General features: G+C 37.1%; 2 protein-coding genes across 2 annotated transcripts in view; one reads left to right on the top strand and one right to left on the bottom strand.

The window, feature by feature from the left end:
* The first annotated feature begins 853 nt into the window (after positions 1 to 853).
* Positions 854 to 22042, top strand: LOC105385483 (protein scarlet). The gene is made up of 12 exons (XM_048632798.1): positions 854 to 1064; positions 5778 to 6018; positions 7147 to 7195; positions 9051 to 9234; positions 13545 to 13697; positions 14167 to 14405; positions 17477 to 17687; positions 18407 to 18435; positions 18704 to 18809; positions 19154 to 19384; positions 20651 to 20786; positions 21365 to 22042. The coding sequence occupies exons 2-12, from the start codon at positions 5808 to 5810 to the stop codon at positions 21751 to 21753; spliced, it is 1938 nt and encodes a 645-aa protein (XP_048488755.1). The 5' UTR covers positions 854 to 1064; positions 5778 to 5807; the 3' UTR covers positions 21754 to 22042.
* Positions 21802 to 25421, bottom strand: part of LOC105385481 (protein white) — a 19317-nt gene continuing 15697 nt past the window's right edge. Inside the window, exons 11-12 of the mRNA XM_011555870.3 lie at positions 24750 to 24956; positions 21802 to 22217 (exon numbers count right to left, since the gene is read on the bottom strand). Of these exons, the coding sequence (XP_011554172.3) occupies positions 22036 to 22217; positions 24750 to 24956 (389 nt within the window). The 3' untranslated portion in view covers positions 21802 to 22035. The remainder of the gene's footprint in view (positions 22218 to 24749; positions 24957 to 25421) is intronic.

Here is a 25421-nt window from a genome sequence, read left to right as displayed (position 1 = left end):
ACAACACGTCCCCGGATTTATAACAGATGAAGCTAGTCCCTTCATCATCAGGGATCGCTATTTTAAAAACTCCGCCTGTATACTTTTAGGCGCAGGCCACCGTACAAAGAAAACGTACTTTCCCTGTACCTATGTACCTATCTAGTCCTAATTGCTATCCGGTCAGTGTTCCCACAATGACACCTGCGGTTCTCTACTATGTACAAATGTGTGTCGTGGGATTAAATGTAATATAATATCATTGCTCAATCATATTCAGATGGAGCAGGTACCTAGTTACTTTGAGCTAGGTCGGCCACCACAAAATATAACTTAACACCTCATAACACTGATTCACCATACAACGGTGTAGGTGTAACGTATATAACCTACTTACTGTAAGTATAATAAGTAAAGGAAAAATATAAAGGATCATGCACAAACATAAAAAAAATACAAATGGCGGTCATATCTTCCAGACAACTTTGGATGCACGGAGAGAAGACGTTGTATAGGGCATTCTGGTGTTAAGTATTTTTCTCTTCTTTCTTTGCTGTAAGTACATATAAATAAGGCATTCACGGGCTTTGTTGTGTAGTATATCTCCGTTTTACACTTCCTAATTCTAGTGCACATTACAGAAGGAAAACATGAAAATAATGTTCCATAAGTAGCTACAATTGTCCGATTCTACTGTAGTGTTTACAATAGAGTGATGTGTGATTGAGTAATGTTAATTTTTTCTACACTCCAAACAAAACAACCAAAAACTTTTCATAGGATTGAAGAGAAAGAATATGAAGCTTCTAAACTTAAGTTCCCATCTAATTAATCGAATTCCTTCATTGTACGGAGCGGTCGGTCGTCTACAACTTTACTTCATTCAGCAGTGGCCGCGTAGCGCTCTTCCCGCGCAGCCGTGTGCTCCTCCCAAACTATTTTGAACCCAACTGTACCTCTCGTTCCTAATCCAACTAAAGCTCTGACTGTACAAAGTGATTTTTCAATTGAGTGTCCAGTGGGAATAGTGCCATAAGCTCGGAATTTGGAGGAAATCGGAATATTTTTTTTACCGGTGTTTTTGGGTAAGTTTTTAACTAACTATACTATCTCTAAAGGTGCGTTAGTAAAAAGTAATGATGGACCGAGTCATGAAATTTGTATATTAATGCCATGTGGTCCAATTAGTCCTGCACGGTTAATAACTCGTGTATACCATACCTACTACCTTCTACGAATGTGAACTCACCACGCCGCGCCGGCTACACGCCGCCTCTACCGCTCTATGGTTTCAGCTTTGTGAAACTTTAAAAACCAAAGCCGTTTTTGTTCTAAATCTGCTACTAACAGGTAAGTATATAAGATACTCATTTCGGTCAACTTAAACTCAGGTTTATCTTGCACAATTTTATGTATTAATGTAACTATACGTTTAGAGAGGCAGCGGGTTAGGTTAGAAAATGTAGAGCATTAACCGTACATATAGCGTAAACATAAATAAGTAAATATTAGGAATAACTACGACTAACACATGTACAATAAGTATATGTATAAGTAGATACCAACTACAGATGTCTACGTACAGAGAGATAACTGATAACAGAAGATAAGCGTCTCCCATTCATTACATTAATTTAAATTTCAAACAATGCAGCTTCTTTATAAGCATAAGAATTAACGAAGATATTTTGCAAGCAACTAAATACCCATTATGATTAAATATAAAGTGGAGCACACCTTCCTATCACATATTGAATAGTGCATGCTATTCACAGTACGTAATCACAAATCGATTTCAGAACTCAGAATGCATGTATGGTGCACTCAGTTCTAGCATGCTGTTGAATTAAATGGTCTATTGCTAGATACGCCTCTTCCAAGAAGCCACAATAACACTCTGTCTTCGACCTTCCCCATCCAACCACTATTGCTACCTAGTCTATCTAATGCCGTCGGTCCAGAGGGTTGCACCTTTGCGTTATGCAGAGAGAAGGATGGAATAATAAGAATGTAGAGATACATTTTAATACGTGTGACGAAGGTGTGACGTCAAACAGTATGGGCGTGAATTGGCCCAAGTGTGGTACTTTATTATTTGCCACTGGATGGGATCAGCAAGTTCTTGGTATACAGTATTGGTATACTAATATAGTATTTATTTGTAGCTTTCCACAGCTCCTATAACTGGAGCTTAGTTGTGAATCTCCACTCCAAGGCTGCATAAAGTAAGAAAGCTTTCGTAGAGCTTTAAGCCGTAATGCTGTATAAATGCTAAAAATATGAGTAAAGTTGATGTTTCCCTGTTTAGTTATAGGGTCTTCGCCAGATATCATCATCGCGCGACCCATCACGTCCCCACCGCTGGGGCACGGGTCTTCTTCCAATAAAGGAAGGGTTTAGGCCTAGTCGACAGATATAGCCGGACATAATATTAATTCATCTTAAGGCCATCTTTAAATGTCATAAACCAGTAAGTTGTACGAGAGCCTCCAAGTCACCTCACAAACATAGATACATCCTATGCATAGTTAGGAAAATAGATTAGAGGTGCAAAAAGCAGGTACATAATTACAAAAAATATATTTATAAATCCATATACCAGTAATTAGGTACAATGGATCAAAATCACATTAAAATCGTTGCGGTTCTGTGACGACACTTATTTTAGGTATATGTATGTTTACGTAACTAATTAGGAATGTGATTTAGTAAGTGGAAAAACTAGACGTGTTGGCATCAACTACTTAATAAAATTATAAGCAATAATAAAAATAAAAATACCTACATATATGCATTTAGAATTCTAATTAATACATAGGTTGTTATATATATATATAGGTTATTATGGTCTTATCAATCACAAACGGATCTAGACACACGTAAATCTTTGGTAGATTTTCTCAAGTGAGATATTGATGCCGATTCTGAAGGCGGAAATTCTAATTTTAATGCTGTCAAAACCTTAATTTCTTTGTTTAAAATTCGACTCTATGATTGTTTCCGTAAATGTCATTTTATGCTAGCAATTTTTTTTAGTTTGACAGCGTTAAAATTAGAATTTCTGCCTTCAGAATCAACATCACTGTCATAGCAACACTGACGGAAATCATCTCGGTATCTAAGCTACTGGAGATTGTTTATTAGCTAAGCATGGTATGTAGGTAAGCTATAATAACTATATAAGCATGGTACTAAAGTCGCTTCACTTCTAGCCATTAGGTAGTTGGTTACATAAGCGCGCCTATGTGCAAGATACAGATTTTCGCGCCACTTTGTCGCTCAAAGTTGTATGAATTGTAGCCAAAAGTTCTTTAGATAAAACATTATATGTGGGTTAGCTCTGCTCATGGGTCAATCCACTATGAACCGTTTAATTTCGGGTTACATGAGTACCAATCTAAAGGAAAAAGTCTTGAAGGGCGCGGAGAAAATTACTGAATGGCTCTAAGCTAATAATATAAGGAAAGAGTAGGATAATTATTTGGAGACTGATGTTGTTAGAGATCATACTATAGCTATAATTAAAGTTTTTATGGGTCACTCTATCATGTTCTTTTTACGAACGGGAGCCTGGCATGCAATTGTTAAGTTTGATGCAACTAGATAGAGTTATGATAATAATAAAATTAATACCTATCTTCCTACAACTATCCTATGTATGTATATGAAAAAAATATACTGCGATACCTGTTTTTAGTTTCGGTCTTTCAACGTTGAACTCGTTGAAGGTATGAAGAACGAAATCATAGTGAGAATGCCTCATTGAGGGCAAATTTATTGAATAATATGCTACTACATAGTAGTACCTACCTAAAGATATGTCGCGGCATATTGTATTTTAATGAGAATAGCGGACGGGCCAGACTCCTATAGTGCATTACCATTAATAGACATTACGGATAAGAGTATCGCCGTACGCAGGCCAGCGCTAAACATGTAAATCTCGACATGTGTATTCAATTACCTTTGGAAACCGGCTTTAGCTGGTTAGTGTTGAATAAAATAAGTTTTATTTCAAATAAGACTCAACCAAATCAATTCCTGTTTAGAAATTTGAGACAGAATTCTATTTTTACATAGAGTTGTTTGTTAGTTAGGTTTCAGAGTCATCTGTGCTTAAAACCCATAACACATCAATTAACACATTGAAGAAAAGCATAATTAAAAAACAATAGCTTTTCATCGTGACGGCTATATGCGTTTACTGTCGGTCAATGTGTTCATTAAGGGAAAAAAATACGTATCATAATTTAGACACGCGCTCAGCGTAGCGGCTCGGCGAGTAATGTCAAGGTAGATATAGGGTGGCCGGTGATCCGTATGATGGTATTTCTTCTCTAACTAGAAACAACCAACCATTTCTAGAGAATCACTAGAATGTGGGCACACTTCCTACATTCAGTAATGTGATACCCTATATCGATGACGTGCATCGATATATTAGACGTGCTTATATAACTATGAACCTTATTCCTATTAACTTAACGCTTGCGCGACAGTAAAGTCAAGGTTTCCCAGTGTCTACCCCGAGGGGGAAAGCAGCTAGAGCGGACTACCTCTTTCCATCCAACACACACACGCCGAATAGATTATGTTAATACGTTTTTGATGACTGACCAAATGAAAAGTAAATCAAATCTAGTAGTTGTTTTTTGTTTTACGATGGTTTTTACTAGTAAAATCAAATCATAATTTGCTGACAAAAACTGGATGTAACCCAAAAAAAAAACCATAATTATTCTAGTATCTATCGACTTGGCGTTCGCGATGAGATTCAAAACCTATAAAAGGAAGTCAAAGTCACCCAATTGGTGGTTCAATATATGTACCGGAAGACGGTCCTTATAGCTAACACTCCGAGCAATAGTTGATTGAGTCTTGGAGTTCATGGACAATACTATTTTTGTCAATGCATTTTGGCTTTCAGACGTCGATAGTTGCTAGGTACTCGTAGTTTGAGCTGCGACACTTTATTGTATGTATTTTTTTCTAAACAGTTGTATATTATAATATAGTATGTTTTCTAACATTCTTCATATTATTATTCATAGTTGAACAGGATGGAGAGACATATTTATTTAAGGACTCCGTATATATTTATTTAAGTATCCGATGTACTATCACACCCATGTGCTCGCCCTTTTCGCGGGATGAAGAGAATGCTTCCATCACATTGACGGTTAGTTTAAATAATTAGTTTAAGGTTTTAAAGTAGGGATCGACTAATTGTCCGTTTCTAGCGCTTTGATTAGCAAAATTACCGTCGATACGTGCTTGTTTAAATTTGTACAAAATAAAACTGGACAAAGGGCCTCATAATAAATCTGCTTTTTAACAATTTCTATTACTTATGAATTTTATTTCATCATCGTAGTTATCTAGCCTTGAAGTAAAATGATATTATGATAAGGTGATATTGATAGTTGTGGTCAAGTGAGCGGTGGTGCCATACTAGATCAAATAATTCTGGATATAGCCGCAGCTTTATTGTAAATTAAATGTAGAGCGTAGTGGGTCTACCACAGATCATTGTACGTAAGCTCACTTAAATATGCAGAAATAATTATGCAGTTACAAATATATAGGGTATACGTGTTATCCAGAAGAGTTCTTGACAATAGTAACTAGGTGAGGGAAAAATGTTATGACGCTGTTTGAAAGAGCGACAGTAGTATGATGTACTGATGAATCCACCTCGTTTCACAACAAAAAACCAATAAACATAACTCAACTGATGATGAGGATCCATCATGCTTTTACTCAAGAAATACTCTCTAACCCTCTGATTTCCCCCGCAGTGCAAATGACGTGAAAGCTCCAGTCCCACAATGACGGACCTAGGCCTCAAGATACCCACTCGCAACTTGCTGACAGGGGCCGTGGTGAACTGGGTGGACGATGACCAGCTCGAGACCGCCACCGACGGGCCCGAGAACCTCACGCTGGCGTGGAAGGACCTCTGCGTCTACAGGAAGAAGAAACACCAGACTAGTATATGGAGCTCGCCTACGTATGAAGAAGTGAAGGTGTTACATGGAGGTAAGAAGATGTTTAAGCATATAGAAAAGTATTTAATGCACGCTGCTTCATCATACTAGCCATACTGACCACTGGTTGATAGCCTGCGCATAAAGTAGACTTTCAATTAACTGGGTTTTTTACTATTTTATGGTTTTCACAGAAAAATATATGTGATAGTAACTAGAGAAATAATAACTAAAAATAAAATGTTTTAGGTACTTTGTACGAAATGTACAATGTAGATAAATAACCCCCGTATAATATGACTATGACCCGTGGCTATGGTAGTAGCCCAGTAGGTATTTGAAATGTAGAATTTTTCGTTACTCAAGTTGAAGCTCTCATTCAATAACACACAAGAACAGTACGTTCTTGTAATAAAACAAGCGTTTTTAACATCGATATGTAATACATATAATACGTTTATCAAGTACCTACGTAACTGGCTATTTATTAAATTATTGGTATCAGGATGGTCATCAAGTCATCAACCTCGAATAATTTTTAAATTAACTAAACTGCTGCATATTTTCATTAACGATCTCGTTTTACCGAAATTCCAAAGTTAACCTACAAACTAAAAAAACAATTTCGTAATGGTTTACATCGAATCAGGTTTTCGTAGGGCCACGTTACCAAACTTTACCTTATTGACAACTTGAGATACATATTTAACTACAAAATAATTCAAATTAAACAAACAGGTAGTAGAATGTTAGAAGTTTGCCGTAATTTTGTAGAAAGACCGGTTGACTTGACTTTCTACTAAACTTAGTTATACCTCCTCTGGTGAGGCGATGTCCAGCCACGAATGGCTATGTGTTGATGATGATGACGATGATACCTCCAATATTGAATTTATTTTTAGCTTATCCTCGGGGCAGTAATAGAGCACTCTAAACAAATTAATAAAATACACCTAAAGTGGATGTACCGAACACAGAGTCTATTCGTTACTATTTTACATAGTTGTGGTTGTGTCATTACAAAATAGGAGGCCTTATCAAACAACCTTTGGGTGGAGGTAAATGAAGAGGGCGTAAAAAGTATTGAAAATATTGAAATACCTAATATGAAATAATATAAGAGTTTTTTACTAACATCAATTTAAAACAAAAATAACTGACTGATAATTATTTGTTTCAGTGAATGGGTCCGTGTCATCCGGCAGCCTCGTCGCGCTAATGGGTTCAAGGTGGGTGAAGATCCAAACTCATTTGACCATAAAATTAATCACTTAAACCCGAATGTGCTTATCTACACAGTATATCTTCTTAGAGAAGATGCGTTATAAAAACTCCTCTATAACGTTATGACCCATTCAGATGTATGTGTGTGTGTATTCCACGTGTATTGAGAGAATAGGCCCGCCCCCTATTACATTGGGACTAACATAAACACTGGCGAAAAGTGGGTGCAGCAATGCACCTCTGCCTACCCCGCAAGGTAGTACATTAGTACAAGGTGTGAGTGTTTATATTTATATTTATTTGAGAGAATAGGACCTGCATAAATACATTTATGATCTCCGAAGGGGTAGTCTGAGGTGGCATGAAAGCCACCCGCTTTTTGCTGTTGATTTTTTTATTCCAAAATTCCTAATAGAAACTATTTAAAGCCGATACCAAGTTCGGGTAGAAAAGCTAGACTCTTAATAATCAAATTCGGACTAATGCCTAATTTGTTGTTTCAACGAGATTACACATAATGTGTAATACAATACAACTATAAATCTTCATATTTTAATGATTTTCATTGAATTTTTATGAGTTCATATTATGTTAAAAATAATGTTGTCGAAGAAACTTTTATTGCCTAAATTAGTTTCTGCAACTTTAGCATCGAATTCTATATTTGAAATACAAAACACACATTAGGTATGTACTATTATCAGTAAATTAAGTAGTATTATGAACAATCGTACCTTTATGATTGGAAGCTTTGCTTTTGAAAATGTAAGTTCTACGCGATCGTTGAACTCTTTTATATGGAAAAAACCTATGCTTTAAAAATCAGCAAACATTTTGTCATTTTTATCGAGTGTCGTCCTCATTTCGTAAGTACTAAGTAATTATTATTAAATAACGGGTTCTAATCAATTTTCAAGACCGGTGTGAGGAGTGTCATGTTGCATTAAAATGAAATGTTAATTTATTAGGTGCATTCTTGTACAACTACTTGTAAGTACGTACGTAGAAAAAAACGGTGTAATTAATACTTCTAATTAGTTTATTTACTTGCACAAATGAAAGAAACTTAAGGTCAATTACCATAGACAATCCATAATAGGTAGTACCTGTAGGCGTTATTACGCCATATACGGTATTTTCTCATTAGAAAGGTTACGGTTGCAAAGACTGGTAGAAATGTTAGTCTATAAAAGCTATACGTAGATATTTTACTGGAGAAACTCTTAAATATGAAAGATTGATCTTATATCAATAGGTACGAGTATACATATTTAAACAAGGTCTATTACTCAGTACTAAGTATTTTTCATGTAACCTAACCACTGTGGTAAGTTAAGCAGTAAATACTGTTTTTTGATCTCAGATACCAAATTGTCAAATTTTGAACGGTTCATCAACAGTCGATTGCTCCGCCAATAGAACGATACGTCACTTAATCGTGGGACAATCGACTGTTGATGAATCATTCAGAATCTATCAATTTAGTATCTGAGATCAAAAAACAGACATTAAATAAAAGTAATGCCACCATGTAGATAAAAAAAAACACGCACTCACGCCTTGTACTAATGTACTCCCTTGCCGGGTAGGCAGAGGTGTATTGCTGCACCCACTTTTCGCCAGAGTGTTATGTTAGTCCCAATGTAATAGGGGGCGGGCCTATTGCCATTTTACGGGCACATCCAAGACCTGAGAACAAATATCTTTGTTTAAACAAATATCTGCCCCAGCCGGGAATCGAACCCGGGACCATCGGCTCAGTAGTCAGGGTCACTAACCACTACGCCATTCGGTCGTCATGTAGATTATGTACATAATTTCACTTTTGCCAACGGTACCTAACGACCCCTCACCCCGCAGTGGAGCCGGCAAGACGACCCTCCTGGCCGCCATCAGCCGGCGCGACAAGAGCGCCATGACCGGCTACCTGATGCTGAACGGACGGCTGGCGGGGGCCGACCTGATCGCCAGGATCTCGGGCTTCGTGCCGCAGGAGGACCTGGCCGTGGAGGACTTAACGGTTAATGAGCATATGGAGTTTATGGTGAGGATTTTTTGTCATACTATAGATTAGGCGAAAGTTTGTTTAAGTATGTTGCTGCTTAAAGTGAACGGATTTTCTTAAAATTTTGTGTGCAGGAAGTTTTTACCCTGCATAATATGTTTATATTTATCATGGAATTCCCACGGGTTTTTAAAGCGTAGTTGATAACAGCCAGTAATTTAATTAACTTATAGGTATTGTAAAACCAATCCAGGTTTTGTATGATTCGGTGTAGTAGTACTTACTTATGTTTTACTAGTTTTGGAAATAAGGTACATTTTCGACATTTTGTAACAGTTAAAGCTACGCATAAAAATCCGTTTGATGATTTCAACAATATGGAGTTGAAACTCCAAACATAAGGACCAAATATAGCAATAAATTATTGTTTCTAGATAATATTTTTGCATGCCAGGGTAATTTAGATATACTTTTAGATTCATATTCAGTTACCTACTTTCAAAATTGATAATATGATATTTGATATCTTGTCAAATTGCTTGTAAAACATGCTTTAAGTGAACATTAAACAAGATAATAAAGCATCCTAAATTTCCAAAAAAACAGATTTCTGCATAGATAACCTTATGATATACCCTGATGGCTTGAAATATCACCGAAACGCATTAAACGCTATGCTTTTATGAATAATTTAATTAAGTATCGGTAATAAATTAAGCTGCGATGAAACCTTTACATTAAGTAAGCGACCATTTCCGCAGATAAAATTCAATAAAACTGATAAACGCCTCCAAAATTGCTTCTTTTAATTAAATAGCGAATATATTATTCTTTGCTAAATTATTATGAGTAGCCAGTGCGCAGCAATCGTGGGAATCATAACATCGTATGTCACAATTTTCAAGCATTTTTTCGAATATTTTTGCAATATAAGTTTTGCACTCTCTCCTGCGTGGAATTTACCTTTACGACGTTGTTGTCACACGACTGGAGCAATGCACTTTAAGTGGATGTTTCATCACTAGTGTGTCATTTTGTGTGATAATCTGACTGGTTAATCCTTTCATCTCGTTAAAAAACCATTGTTTAGTTCTAGTAATTGTTACCAAAATGACGAAGTAAGTTGGATATGGATTATTAATTACTAGCTATTCCCGCGCGCTTCGCTTCGCCTTAAAAAGTTTTCCCGTGGGAATTCCGGGATAAAAAGTAGCCTATGTTCTTTCCCAGGGTCTAGACCGTATATATACAAATTTCATCCCAATCCGTTCAGTAGTTTTGGCGTGAAAGAGTAACGGACAGACAGACAGACAGACAGACTCAGTTACTTTCGCATTTATAATATTAGTTAGGATTGTAGTGTAGATATGATAGGTATTTACTAGCAATAAAATAGCTGAGTTGTCCCTCTATTGACTACCTATCTATCCGTAACACATTACTTACATAATATATCAAATAGAAACCACCAAGTAACCAAGTGAACTTTCTTGCTAAGACTAAGTGTTGATAATTCATAGCAATAACAATCTTATATAAAAAAATATCAGAGTTTTTTTTCAGAGTTTCAGTCAATTAGTAGGTACATTCATAAATCCATTCGGCGGATATTAACATAATACAATCCCTGTCTCGGATGAGTGTTAATAAATAAACACAAAAGCCCCCCGCAGCGCTATACCCCATTGTTTGTAGAACCAGTAGTATTGGGCTGACTTACAAGGGCTATTCTCAATGCTTATCAGTATCACCATTATGTCACATCTTTCTGTGCCAAATATGGTTTAATTTTCAAAGTAAAATAAGAATCGACCTCAGAGATCACGGATTAGATAAGATCCATCTTTTTCGGTCTGACGATTCATCTGCAGTTGATTGACCAATTAATGTCTCGCTCATAAACTACGTACCTACCTACTAATTTGTGGGCGAAACATTCATTGGACGAAAAATTATTTGGGTGAAACGTCCGTTGGTTATTTGGCTGTGAATAAAAGGTTAAAATAGTTTGAAGAATAGCCCCCAATTGATAAAGGCAGCCGAGACGCCGCTCGATATAACGAGCTTTTTCACCGTCTTTGTTTTGGCGAAAGTGTTCGAAGAATGTCCTAATTAACTGTCAGCTGTCCCGTGAGCTGAATAAATATGGATTCAGTGGAACCTTCTGGTAACAGTTAACCATATTGTTTATTGGAAATATAGATTACGAGTTTCATGCATTTATGATTATTATACATATAGGTATTACTCCGCTTAAAATCCACAACCCCTAAGTTTAACTAGTAAGATATAAGTAGCAGTTAAGTATAATAATGGAGTGGTGATATGTTTCACACGAAAAACTAAATCATCAGTATCAATAAACGTGTTAAAAAACAAAGGTGACAAAATTGGTGGCACTAAATTAAACTCATTAAATTATATCATTTTTGTAAAATAATACACTGCTATATTCATATATTCGCTAAGTTAAGAACACGTTCTAAATTATTAACCATAACCCATCAGACAGAATGATAATATTATACGATGAAAATTCTTAAACATTTTTGTATTTGGAACGTCAATAAAATTTGAATAAGTTAAGATAGGACTAGGCGGGCACGATAGATACATATTTCAAAAAAACTAGAATAGCTTAGCTAGAATAGCTTTATGCAGTTATAAATCTGAGTTCGTTTAGTTTATGAATGCTGAATTAATTCTATTTTATCCTACTCAATGGTCAATCAAGTATGCACCTACGTAGGTAATCGCATTCAAGTTATTTCTTACAATGTTGCTAGTCTCATAGAACCACCACGCAGCCAGCCACAATAATTACCATGATCTATGCAAAAACATACAATTTATAAAGTTATGGTCAACTTTACGCAAATTGACATTATGTAGCACAGTCAAGGAATTTAATTCGCTCAGCCATTGAATAGTTTCAATATCGTTAGAAATTCGATTTGTCTGCAGGATCACACGCACGGAAACGATTTATTTAAATGCATAATATTAAAGGTCACTATAGCATAAATAATACCTTTATAGGTATATAAATAATAACATAATGCCATTGAACTAATAGTACACTAGTACATTATACTTCAATGCATTATGCATACTGGATAGCTTAAAAACTTCAAGCTGAAGTCGCAGTTGGCCGGCAAAATCAGCCGAGGAACTGATAACCAGTTGATGATCATGTCTCGAGTGTAAACTATCTACAGGCAAACATAGAGTGGGACGCCCAGCTCTGCCATGCCAAGCCATGCTAAACAGTAAGCTATATTAAACCTTAGTTATTATTATTAAATTCTTTATTGCACAAAGTAAATTGGTACAAAGGCGAACTTAATGCTAGAAGCACTCTCTACCAGTTAACCTGTATCAGTTAGGTACGTAGTAACTACTATTAAAATTGAATCTGTGCCTCAAGTAGGTTAAAATTGTAATTCCTCAATAGTATGCCACCTCATTCCTCAGTTATTGGCGCCTTACTTATGTGCGTTTATAAACTGAGCTTCGGACTATAATACACATATAAGTACCTATAGTAATAAAGTAGCAACATTAAACTTTTATGTTTTAATTGTATACTTGAAATGGAATGTATAAAAGTACCCGGTATAATCGTTTTATTCATATTCCTATATCAGGCACAGTAGAAAAATACTTATAAAGTTTAAAATTAGCTCTTGAAGTTTTAAAAAACGAAAAGTACGTAAGGCTATCTCGTCTAAATAATAAATATATATCTATAGGTAGGATTTTTGCGAATTTCCGAAACTCCCCGATCTCCATAGTACAAAAATAACATGACCAACAAAATTACTATGATTTTTTTTTCTCGTAAATTTTCAAAACGTGTAAATCATAAGTTTTTTAAAATTAAGTACCCCCTGCGTGACCCGTTTTCGGCTTAGTATACGTATACCCCTTTTTGCAACACCATGTGTGCCCTGCATGCCATAACTGCACCGTGAACCTTTGTATCCTGCTCTGACCAGTCCCCGTCCCCAGTCCCGGCTCATGATGGACCGGCGCTGTTCGAGCACATAGGTACATTTTGTTTATTTACTCAGCCTATGAGCCGCTTAGATAACGCCATGGTTCATAATGCACATGGTTATATAGCCAGTCAGATTAGCGTCAATACAGTGTGTCCCTGGTTAAAGTGCAACCCAGTCCATCCTTCTAAACTATATTTTTACGTTACGATTCCCATAACTATGCAATGCAGAAGGGAGTTTCATAGAAAAAATACAGAACAGCTCGAGTTGATACGGCTACGATCGCTTTTCCAGTTGATATGTGTGCTGTGACCTTTACATCCTGCTCTAACCAGCCCCTATCCCCAGGCTCGCCTCATGATGGACCGGCGCTGCAACAGCGCGGTGCGCACACGCCGAGTGGCCCAGCTATTGAATGAGCTGGGCGTCTCCAACTGCACGAGGACCAAGCTCAAGAGCCTGTCGGGGGGCGAGAGGAAGAGGGTCGCGCTGGCTGTTCAGGTGAGAGTTGGTTGAGGTTATATGAAGGAGAATTGAAACTTTTTTTAGTCGGTCATAATAAATTCGATTGCAATAAACCGTTCCATCTCGCCCCAGCAGTGGGGACAAAATGGGTTGTTATGAGCATTCTTACAAATGTTTCGAAATACATACACGTTTGTAAACGATACCGTATTTAGCCCCTGTTTCACAATGTCTGGTTAGTCGCTACTCGTTAGTCGCTGTCACTGTCTAAAAAATAATAACAGAGAGTGACAGCATGTATTTTATCCGTCAGGTAGCCACTAACCAGACATTGTGAAACAGACCCTTAGTGTTTTGACCTATATGAAAGTAAATGTTCATCCAAAACATTTATAGACCAATATTCAGTATTTAAACTTACCATTCCGACTATCATAACACTAAACTTGAGCAACAACATTTCCAACAACAAAAGCATCACCACTAACCTCTCCCCTCACTCCAGCTGCTGAACGACCCTCCGATCCTGTTCTGCGACGAGCCGACCACCGGGCTGGACTCCTGGGCGGCCAGCGCCGTGGTGTCGCGGCTGCGGGGGCTGGCCGCTGGCGGGAAGCTGGTCATCTGCTCCGTGCACCAGCCCGCCTCGGGCGTCTTCGAGCAGTTCCACGAGGTCGTGTTGCTGGCCGCTGGAAGGACCGCCTTCCATGGAACTATTGAGCAGGCCGATGTGTTCTTCGCCTCGTAAGTGCAGTGTTTTGTTTTTCTGGGTTGCCGGCTGTGTTATCTTTTGTTTTTGTGGGTTGCCAGCTGTGTTGTCTTTTGTTTTTCTCGGTTGCATTTCGCTGCGACCTACTTGATGCGTCAAATAAGCGTGTGGTAAAATTTTATTACTTATTATGTTAAAAATTATAAACAAGCTTTAGATAAACAAGGCCTGAAGTTCTCACAATCTGAAAGATGTTTTGTATATCATTACGATATCTTTTTCGCGATATGCATCAGATAAGAGATGAAATTTAGATTTTCTTGATGATTTTATCTAGCTGATAGATCTTTATCTACCCACAAAAGACGGAAGCTTATCAGTTTATGGCGACTCGCCCCAAATGAAATGAATAGAAATTGCAGTGTTTTACAAGTTCTCGATCTATAGAATGCTTAATTTTACGATGGGAATTCGATGTTGACATTTTGTTGGATAAAAATGTAGTGTGTCTAGCAGGTGGACGATTTGATCATATAATTAAGGCTGTGGTCATCAATCTAATATTAAACAGTGTTAGCCAATAAGCTTAGACTGAGAGCCTGGGAGGCGTTCGTTCACACACTATGTTATCCTTATCGCGATCTGCACTAGGTAATTAGTGATAAAATTAGCATTTCTCTTTCTAGATTATAATCTAATACGAAAGTCGGCGGCTAATAAGTATTTTAAAGACTTTTATGGTGACCCAACCGAAATAAACTAAATAGAAATTGCAGTTGTCTTACAAGTTTCGAAGTAATAGAATGCTTAATTTTACGATGGGAATAGGCAAACGTGGACATTATCACTATTTTTTACCGACATTAATTGACTGATGATGCTTTAAGCTATTTTAATGAATATACATATATTTATACCTACTAGGTACCTGCTTAAAGTACTTATCGACTTATATTATTTAAAAACATAAAGTTTTTATTTTATAAAATTCATGACTACTTTATGAGCTCACCTATACAGGATAGAATGTAGGCAGTGATCGATCCAAGCCAAATATCACACAAACTGGTACTATTATATTATATTACTTATACGTCGGTAGGTATAATAGTGCTGAAATCTGCATAAATATTCATAACAAAATTTTACTGATAAACTTCGAACATTACCCAAGTCATAAATATTTTGAGAAAAGAAAACCGCTTCATAAAACTGCATTTAAATAAACTTTACGCCCCGTTTACAGCTTCCTCACGAACTTAATTGCATTTTCGGAGGCTTTATAAAGGTACAAATAAAATCGCAGGTCCATAATCGGACGGAGCCTCCACAATTCACTGCTACACAAAAGCACACTTAGTTTTTTTGTTCTACCTTTTTGTCCCTGAGCCCGCTGCGTTCGTTATGTAACTTACGTCGCACGCTCGCACATGTACCTGTAGCTAACTTACTACTTTTTGTTTCTTTTCGAACGAGACATAATTGCTTCACGACAAAAAATCATCTTTTTTCTCTCTGTTGTTTTAACATTATTGTAGGTTTGAAGCGTTTTAGATTCCATACGATTCTAGATCCTGTTCACAAATTGAGATGTCCGAGCAACCTACAAGTTAACTTTTTATAGCATCGAAAGAACGAATAAAATATTCAGCTTCCATTCCAAGAACTATGAGTCCATTGGCTGCATTATACACTCACGAGCAATAAAAAAGTTCCAGTGACATATGAAACGGCAATGGCAGGTGGAACGTTGTCATTGCTCGTGAGTGTAGTGTATAGCTGAACACAAAAGAGTAGAGATTAATGTTTTTGGAACTAAACAGATTTAAACCTGGCAATAAAAAAAAACTTGTGATTTGTGGTCTGTTTCTATGGTTTGAATGTCAAACTCGCCCTGTTCCTGTATAAACAAATCGAATTTTGCTTAATTTTGGAGTTTTGTGGATTGTTGAGTTTGTTCACGAAGTGAAAATGAATAAAACCATTCGCAGCGAAGCTAGACAGATGATTTACAGCGTTTACCTACGATGTTTGGCGGAGAATGAGGCTGTAGAAGTATTAGTCAATATATACGATGTTCATGAAAGAGCAGCGTTTTATACTGGTGAGTAGGTACTTAATTTCTAACCATTAACATACATTGCTTATATTTCTTGTAAAAAAGTACTATTTTGATGTAATAGAATGCCTTTCAATGTGTATTTGTTATTCTTATAGAGGTTAGAAAATACTAGTGTCAAACGTTACATGACATCAGGGTCTGGATGCTAATGTTGTTAAAACATCAGGTCTAGATACTTTTTTACTAACCCCCGACTCAAAAAGGGTATCGTTAAGTTTTACAGCTGTAGGTGTCTATGTGTGTCGGTCTCTTCGTGTTAGAGTACCTATTGTAAAAATATGTGTAAGAATATGTAATGCCGAGTTGCAGAAAGGTACTTTAAGCTAATGTGGACATTAAATCTATGTCTGTCTCTTTCTGTCCGTATACTGTCAAAGCAAGGCAACAATACATTTAATGCCGACATTAACTTAAAGATCCTTTCTGCAACTCAGTGTAAGAGTCGGTATAAATTCCCCAGACATAATAATTTGCAAGTCACTGCTTTTCTGACCAATTAAATAATTTGTTGCAGGAAAATCGGTAAACACAGTTTTAGAAGAATTGCCGGGGCACATTTGAACTTTTTCCTGAGCAAGAAAAAACTGTAATAAAATATCGATGTGTGATACTATCACTTTTCTCCTATAGTAATTACAAATAATGGGATAACCAACACGTGTTTCAGTGCAAAAAAACATTATGAAATACACAATGAAATAAAAGTTACAGTTGATTTGATTTAATGAAATTCATTCAAGACTGCCCCCCTCTCCCCTACTAATTTCTTTTCTTAACATAAACCTCCCCAAAAAGTGGCATTTTATAATTAGTAAATATTTGAAACATTTCTCGTTTTGATTTTTCTGCTAAAGTATCGTGATACTTTTATCCGTTTTCTAAACTATAATAGTGTGGCCACTTTCTTAGATTGCCACGCCCTCAATTATTCTCTACTCTTTTATGTTCAGCTATACCTACTTACATTCTTTTTTTGTCCTGCAGCCTGAACTACAAGTGCCCTGTAGGCTACAACTTAGCCGAGTACTTCGTGTCGCTACTAGGAGTGCAGATCGACCAGGAGTTCGAGAGCCGGGAGCGCATCCGCCGCATCTGTGACGAGTACCAGCGGTCCGACGTGGCCGCCGAGATCGAGGCGCGCGTCGGCAACATCACTGATGAGATTGAATATTTTAACGGCAATGGCGATAGTAAGGTAAGAAATACACTTAGCATAAAACATGATAATGTATCAAGACATAAAAAGAGAGAAATTCGTAGCAGCTAGTGAGCTAGCTACCCATGGTAGAAAGTAAACATATTTGTAAGGTTTTTAGACCTTACGTTATTAGCATATTTTATATAGTTAATGAATATGGTGGCCATATTTCGACCACTGCTGGTAAAAGGGTGCATCTATAATCAATGGTTGCTGACAATCGCCCAACAAATTATTTTTTGGCATACGTAGTCAACCAGTCCGTTGGTATGATTATTATAGTTCACCGACAAAATTAAATTTTTAACGATTAACGAAAAAAAAGAAGTTTCTAATTAGATTCTCAATGACACAAGATAAGATTGAACGACGATCTTAAATACTTGGGGCCCAGCATGGAGTGGTTATGTAACCAGTCCCAAACGAGGCGGCCTTGATATAGTGAGATCAAATTTTACGTTAAATTTATGTTTATGATCTTGAAGGCCATAGGGTTAATGTATATTCAATTTTAAAAGAATTTCGAAACAAACCTAAAAGGAAAGTTTCTATGGCTTTAGAATAAAAACTTAATTGCTTTATTACGACTTACCCGAAGCTTTGTGAGCTTTACAAAGTGAGCTTTGATGAGTTAAAGCATGACTAATTGTTAAGCTCGTGTGAATGTAAAAAGCTTTATACCAGACTTTATTTACATATTGGTTTTTTGTTTTCAGAATGAATATTTCGAACGCTATTTAACTCTGTAAGTATCATGTTAATTGTTTTTTTTATATACATTTCTGTCTTTTAATAGTTTTTTTGTAGAATACTCGTATAAACTATAAACTACAGTATAAAATATACGACTTGCTTTTCCTTGTTTTAAAACTTTCATATTTTTTATGCCCCCATGATTTAATTTCAATTACTTTCATACATAAATATTTAAATTAGTCAAGACCTAAAACATTATTTAATATATATTTACTGATGAATTTCATATAAATAACAGAATAATATGTGTTCTACAGAGTCAAAGTAAACTTCTTCGTACAATTCTGGTGGTTGATGTGGAGGAACATACAGTCAGTGAAGCACAACAGTACGATATGGATAGCTGAATTCTTCTTATTAATGGTAAGGAAAACTTTTGATTATGTGCGATATTTTACTAAAGTAAGTAACTAAAGAAAGAAATGAGCCAACAAAATATACCTATCCAAAGCTTGTCTGGCAGAGATCGCTTTTAAGACAGCCCTTTGCACCCTAATTAAGTTACAACTTGGTAATTTTACTAAAAAAAATTGTACAAATAAACTGTATTCTATTTATCTATGTACGACAGTACTATCTGGGAAGTTAACCTACCCGTGTGTTCACTATAACATAACCAATTGCACACACACGCTATATTTTAAATACGAAACAACCAAACATCAGCTGCCTCCGAGTATTCTTCTAACGTCAAATATTTTTTCCAGTTCGTAGGCTTAATAATCTCGATCCCGTACATCGGGCACTTCGAGCAGCTGGACCAGCGCGACATCCAGAACGTGGAGGGGCTCCTGTACCTCACCATCACTGAAGACATCTTCCTCTTCATCTATGCCGTCTTCATCACGTTCCCGAGCGAGATGCCCGTTCTGCTCAGAGAGACTGCTAGCGGGCTATACTCGCCTGGTCCTTATTACCTCTCGAAGATGATATTTTGGGTAAGTGTTGTTATTCCGAGACCGTAATAAATAATGTTCTTTTTCTTAGCGTGTCGATGACAAAGACAGACTTAGCGCCTGTTTCACAATGTCTGGTTAGTGGCTACATGTCGGATAAAATACATGCTGTCACTGTCTAAAACATAATCACATAGAGTGACAGCATGTATTTTATCCGACAGGTAGCCATTAACTAGACATTGTGAAACATGCCCTTAGCGTAAGTCGCTGACTGGTTATACACCATTCATGGAAACTCCTTGCGTGTATCCACATCATGTTAGAATTCGATTGGTAATTTTTATTGCATTAAACTTTTTACTGCAAGAAATAACATTGCAAATCATATTCTATTAATTCATTATAACAAAATTAATTAAACATAGGTACTTAACAAAAAAAAGCAATCTTAACTGATTTACACCAAGTTCTAGCTGCAATTTAAAACTGTTTATAATAATGCGGTAAATTCTTTTAGATACTGAATGAATAGACACTTTATTATAATAACACAATGATTACACACATAAGTAGTTGCTAACTATGCTACGCTTGCGGGTGCTTATTCACTAACAAGTATAGTTAATGACTCAATTAAAGATAACTTGCCTAATTTGTAAAAGAGATGATTGTTTTTTCAATTTAATGAAATGGAATTGTCATTTAAAACCTGTTAACAAAGAAGTGTACCATTGCTTTATGTAAGTATAATTATGTTAAAGTAGATAATTAACAGTAAAACCAAAGAGTATTACCCAACATTGCATTTATTTTTGCTCCATGAATTAGCGCAATATAAATATCACAAATGACCAACATAATACTCTTATTATGTAATACCATGACAAACCTAAAATTTAAACCCTTAGTATTTTTTATCATCAAAAACATTATTTATATTATAAACATTTCTCCGGCAACCCCTTCATAAATGTTATATCGGTAGGGACACACTTATACGAACTTGAGCCAGTTCAGAGACACCTGCCTGCGGTATAATTCCGTTCTGTGGGCCCACTGCTTTGTGATAGACTGCTGCCATATTTCTCCCTGACTCTCTATTTGTGCTAGTCTAAATAATACCAGCCGAGGGAAATTAGGTGGCCTATCAGCCCTCCAATGCATGTCGTCTTTTGGGACACCTTGTATAGTTCATTGTCGTACCTGTAACTAACATTGTCGGTCACGTGATTTTTTACGGGAGTAGAATATTTTTTCAGCGTTTTTTGGATACCCTGTATAACCACCCTGTCCCTCCACTTCCAGATCCCGCGCGCGGTCATCGAGCCGACTCTGTTCGCGTCGCTGATCTTCGGCGTGGCGGGCCTGCACGGCGGGTTCGCCGGCTGGTTCGGCTTCTGCTTCGTCTGCATCCTCTGCGCCAACTGGGCTAATGCTTACGGTAAGTTCTGTCAAGTTAGCACCAGCATTTTTGCAGATATAGATGTATATATAAGGCATCTTTGGTAATCCCTGCAGTCCTAGTCCCTGCAGTCAGTCCCTGAAGTCCTATGGCACTCCAGAAGTCTCCACTAACGGCAGGCGGTACTTTTGTCCTCCAACTTAGTCCAGCGGCTCGCAGCTCGTTTTCGACGCTTCGGCGCCATGTTTGGACAGAGCGTCCACGGGTGCCCTTGCCATTTTGGCCTCCAGTCAAACGCGGCATTCTTAGCTCCTCTTCGTACAGTAATTACATAGTAAGCTACAGAGCCATAGGTATCTTTTTACGCATTGAATTTGAATGGGGCGCCGTCATGGTAATTTTAGTAAACCACGGCATCGAAATTGTGTGGTTCGTTCCGATGAATATAACGCTCAATTTCAATTGCGCATATCTAATAGTTGAACTCGTAAACTATAATTTCACGAACCTTATCAAATTAACCAAATATCTACTAAACTCGATTGTCTACTGACACGATGAATTTTATGTGATTTCCTTGAAAACCAATGCATAAAAATGTTGTTTCCCGCTTCCAGGTTCCTTCCTGTCAGCGGTGTTCGACAAGATGGAGACGGCGGCGCTGGTCTCTGTCCCCTTCGACCTCATCGGCACCATGTTCTCGGGCATCTACCTGAACCTGGCCAGCATCCCGCCGGCCTTCTCCTGGCTGCGCTTCGTCTCCGGCTTCTACTACGGCGTCGAGTCCATCTCCATCCTCCAATGGGACTCCATTGAAAAAATCGACTGCGTTGACATCCCTGGCATGCCCTGTATCCGAACTGGCCCTGAGGTGTTGAAGAGATTCGGATACGATGAAGATAACTTCTACAGGAACTGCGGGTGTCTTGTTGTAATGTACTTTGTGGCGCATCTGATTGCGTACTTGATGGTCATCAAGAGGAGTAGGGGCACGCCCGTCTATTGATGTTGTTGTGACACGAGAGGCGTTCGTGAGAATTAAATGAAAGCCATATTGTTAGTTATTTATCGCGGTCATCTTCATTAAAAGCCTTGCAGGTTTCGACAAATTCACACATATTCTTAAATATAAATAGGAACAATTTAATTAATTTTAAGTAACTATACTTTACTCTTTTTTAATGTTAATATAAATTGTTTTATATTAAATAACTCTGCCGTTAAGTATACAGTTCAAATGTTTAGCTTTTGTACAACAATATTTTTTGTATGAAACATTAAATGAATCTCAGTAAGCGTATCCTTTCTTTTCCTCCCTCTTGAGTCCATAGAAGCCGACGAGCGACCAGCCGACCACGACCATGGTGAGGCCTATACCGTCCACCAGCAGATAGTTAGAAGAGTAGCCGCTCTGCCACAGATACGTCGCGCCATCCTTGATGCACATCGTTGTCGAGTTCGACGGACAGTCTGCAAGGAAGCAAGGTTCATTAATGAGAACATTCATTCATAATAACGCGCATAATGCTCATGCATAAGGCTTCGATAAAGAGCGGCAATGAAAATAAGTGGGTAATAATACGTGGATCGTGCAAGGTATCGGTACTTAAAGGGCGGTGCGTACTGAAGCCGACCGTGTCCAGTTTTTTGTATAATTAATGCGACGCACAAACTGGGTTGTTTATTATGTGTGAGGTCTGATCGTATAATAATTGATCCTTCCGTACATTGTACTATGCAGGTGTTTTTGTGGTAATGTCTAGCTACGCGGATCAATTCTTGCAGCTTGCAAAGCTCATGTTTATAGCAAATAATTGAGAGATCGACAACTTAACCTTACACGCGATCAACAGGTGTGACTGCACTAGAAAGGTGATCAATTAACCATATGTAACTGTAAAGGTTAATTATCCCAACAAAAAATAAGTCTGATGTTCTTTATAAAACGGATCGTTAGTAAAAGAAAGTGGAAGGTAGGAATGTACACCGTATTTTTCTATGTGTACCTATAGCTTGTCTTTATGTTTTAAAGTTACCTTATTAAACTTTGGAACGGTAGAACTTTATTCAAATTTCCATATCTACACTACTTATCTTCTTTTGAGTAGTTCTTGATACAACCTGGGCGATATTAAACTTATTTAATTTCTTATTAAAGAGAATAAAAATGCAAGAACGCAAATGAGAGTGGAATTTACCAGCTCTTTGTAGTCCGATTAGCGTCACCTGCTGTCGGCTGACATTGCTACGACCAAAAGCATTTCAAAAAAGAAAAAAAATACAACAGGAAAACATGCATTTTCCCCGTCAAAGATATATGATTCTTCACACCTTACGTCGAGGTTCCTTTTTGAATGCAGACTCATACCCTTCTTACATAAACATAATCATTACTCGTTAACCTGTCACTCATTTGATAAACCTTTAAATTAACTTTAAACGCTCCTCAAGTAGAACTGATTTTTAATTCAGAAACAACAGAGATCAAAATCTTAAAACGGATTTTTAACTTTTTCTTGGACTCTCTCGTGAGTAAACCAGTTTTTCTAAAAATAGATGGTACCTACCTGGTTTTCTTCCCACAGCCGTAAGAATGTATAAAAAACTATAATTTGGTCACATTGCATAAGATTATACCGGAAAAGATATAAATACCGGCGCGGAGTACGTTTACCTACTCTACGGCGGTGGTGTTCTTATATATAATTATGTACCTATGTATTAGATTGGATTTTTAGTTTCTATGGTGGGACTCTGAGATATTAAGATACCTTACCTATGCTATAAATTTAATTATTTTAGATCTCGTCTCAGATCATAGAGGTGGTATGCATATTCTCTTTAAGGTTACCATAGCTAGGACCATTATATTATACAATATTAGCTAATATAAGCTAAGACTTCCAATTTTCAACAGATTTCTGCAAATTCATACCAATTTTTTCCCGATCGTCCGTCGGTTGCTTAGTTTGAAGTTTTTTTTTAAGTTATAGTTACGTGGAATAATCTTCCTACTCACTAACCCACGCCTCCACCCATTAGGCTGGCTGTAAAAGATCACGTTTAGCGATAAGGCCGACTGTTTTGTGTGCCTTCTCCCATGTTTAAGGTCCTATGTTATCTTAAGTTACATAGAAATTGACCGAGGCTCTACAGGGTTTTAAAGTTCAACCTAAAGGTTAAGACAGGAAGTATAGTTTCTTAAACAAATAAGTTACATGCCTTCATTGATGGGTATATTAAATCACTCTAACATCTTGATTTTAATTAACCTTTACAGCCACGAGATTTTCAATCTTAGTTTGTTTGTGATAGGTGTTACTTTACAGTGAATTTATCAATATAAACTCTTGTTTGTATTGCAAATGCAGTTAACGTGATCGCAACTCAAAGTCTCCTAGATGCATGTAATTATCTTTAGTATAGGAATTGTTTTCCATTTTATTCCAATAAATTAAGTATGGAAGCCTCCTAAGAATAATTATGTCACTACATATTGGAATCCAATTAATTAATTACCTAGACAGTTACGTATCTCAGAAACTGCTGCACCCACTTTTCATATCCTAGCGATGAAATATTATTAATATCTAACTACAGTGCAAAGCCTAAATTGGCTGTCAAGTCCAGTTGTTTTATACAGTTAAATAACTTCAAAAAAACTTTGATAGTTGTATAAAACCGGCTTATGTCGGCTAAGCCCCGGCACTTGTCACCCCAAAAAAAACCGACATTCAAATCAGAACATCCGTTTTGAAGCTACGAAGTCACATACAGTAATATAGTCGAAGTTTTACAATCGGGGTCTGGCGGGGTGCATGAACGGATCCTCGAGTGATGTATAAAGTAATTGAATCTTACATACTTTAAATTTACCCTGGGCTACAAGGCTACAACTAATCTGAACTTCACCACAGTGACAAACCCATATCCATCATTATTCAGTATTTGGCAAGAAAAACACACAATCGGGGATTTCAAAAACATTCGCCTCAAACTTACCGATCTCATCAATCTGCCTCCAATAAATATTGCTGATGAAGTCGAGGCTGTAGAAGAAGTGCGACATGTACTTGATGCTGTACATCCACAGCGGGATGGAGGACAGGCGCAGGAAGGAACCGGAGACCAGAAACAGTGGCAGGTCCACGCACGACATGTACTCGCCGGACAGCTTCGTGGACGAGAATAGGGCGCCCATGCCGAGACCTGGGGTTGTGAGAAGCGTTATTAGCAGAAAGTGTAAGGGTAGTCTTGAACCAAGTTAGGTTCGTAGTGATAAATGAAAGTTTATAGATACATAGGTGGATGATACCTACTTATATTACAAAAAGTAAACGTTACAATTATTGAGTAGGTATTAACTAAATTATAATAGAGAAATAGCAGGTGGCCCTTGAGCTTTACCTACGAACTTTTAAGCTTTTCAATATGGTTTCAACATAGTGATAGTAAAAAAGTACTTAAATAAATATTATTGACGAAAAAAATATGCAAGTTTCTAAATCAAAACAGCTTTTGCAAGAATTAAGTAGATACTCATTAATTTACGCACTTCATGTAAAGGTTACGTTGCAACTGTGTAGCAGGTAACAGCTCAAGCCATAAAGGTTATTGAATGAGAATTCCTATGCAGGTCGGTATTTAATATCCAATCAATAACATTGCAAGCCA

The sequence above is a fragment of the Plutella xylostella genome, chromosome 5 (assembly GCF_932276165.1).
Source record: "Plutella xylostella chromosome 5, ilPluXylo3.1, whole genome shotgun sequence".
NCBI lineage: Eukaryota > Metazoa > Arthropoda > Insecta > Lepidoptera > Plutellidae > Plutella > Plutella xylostella.
The sequence above is the reverse complement of the archived record's forward strand: the minus strand, read 5'-3'. Positions and strand labels throughout refer to the sequence as shown.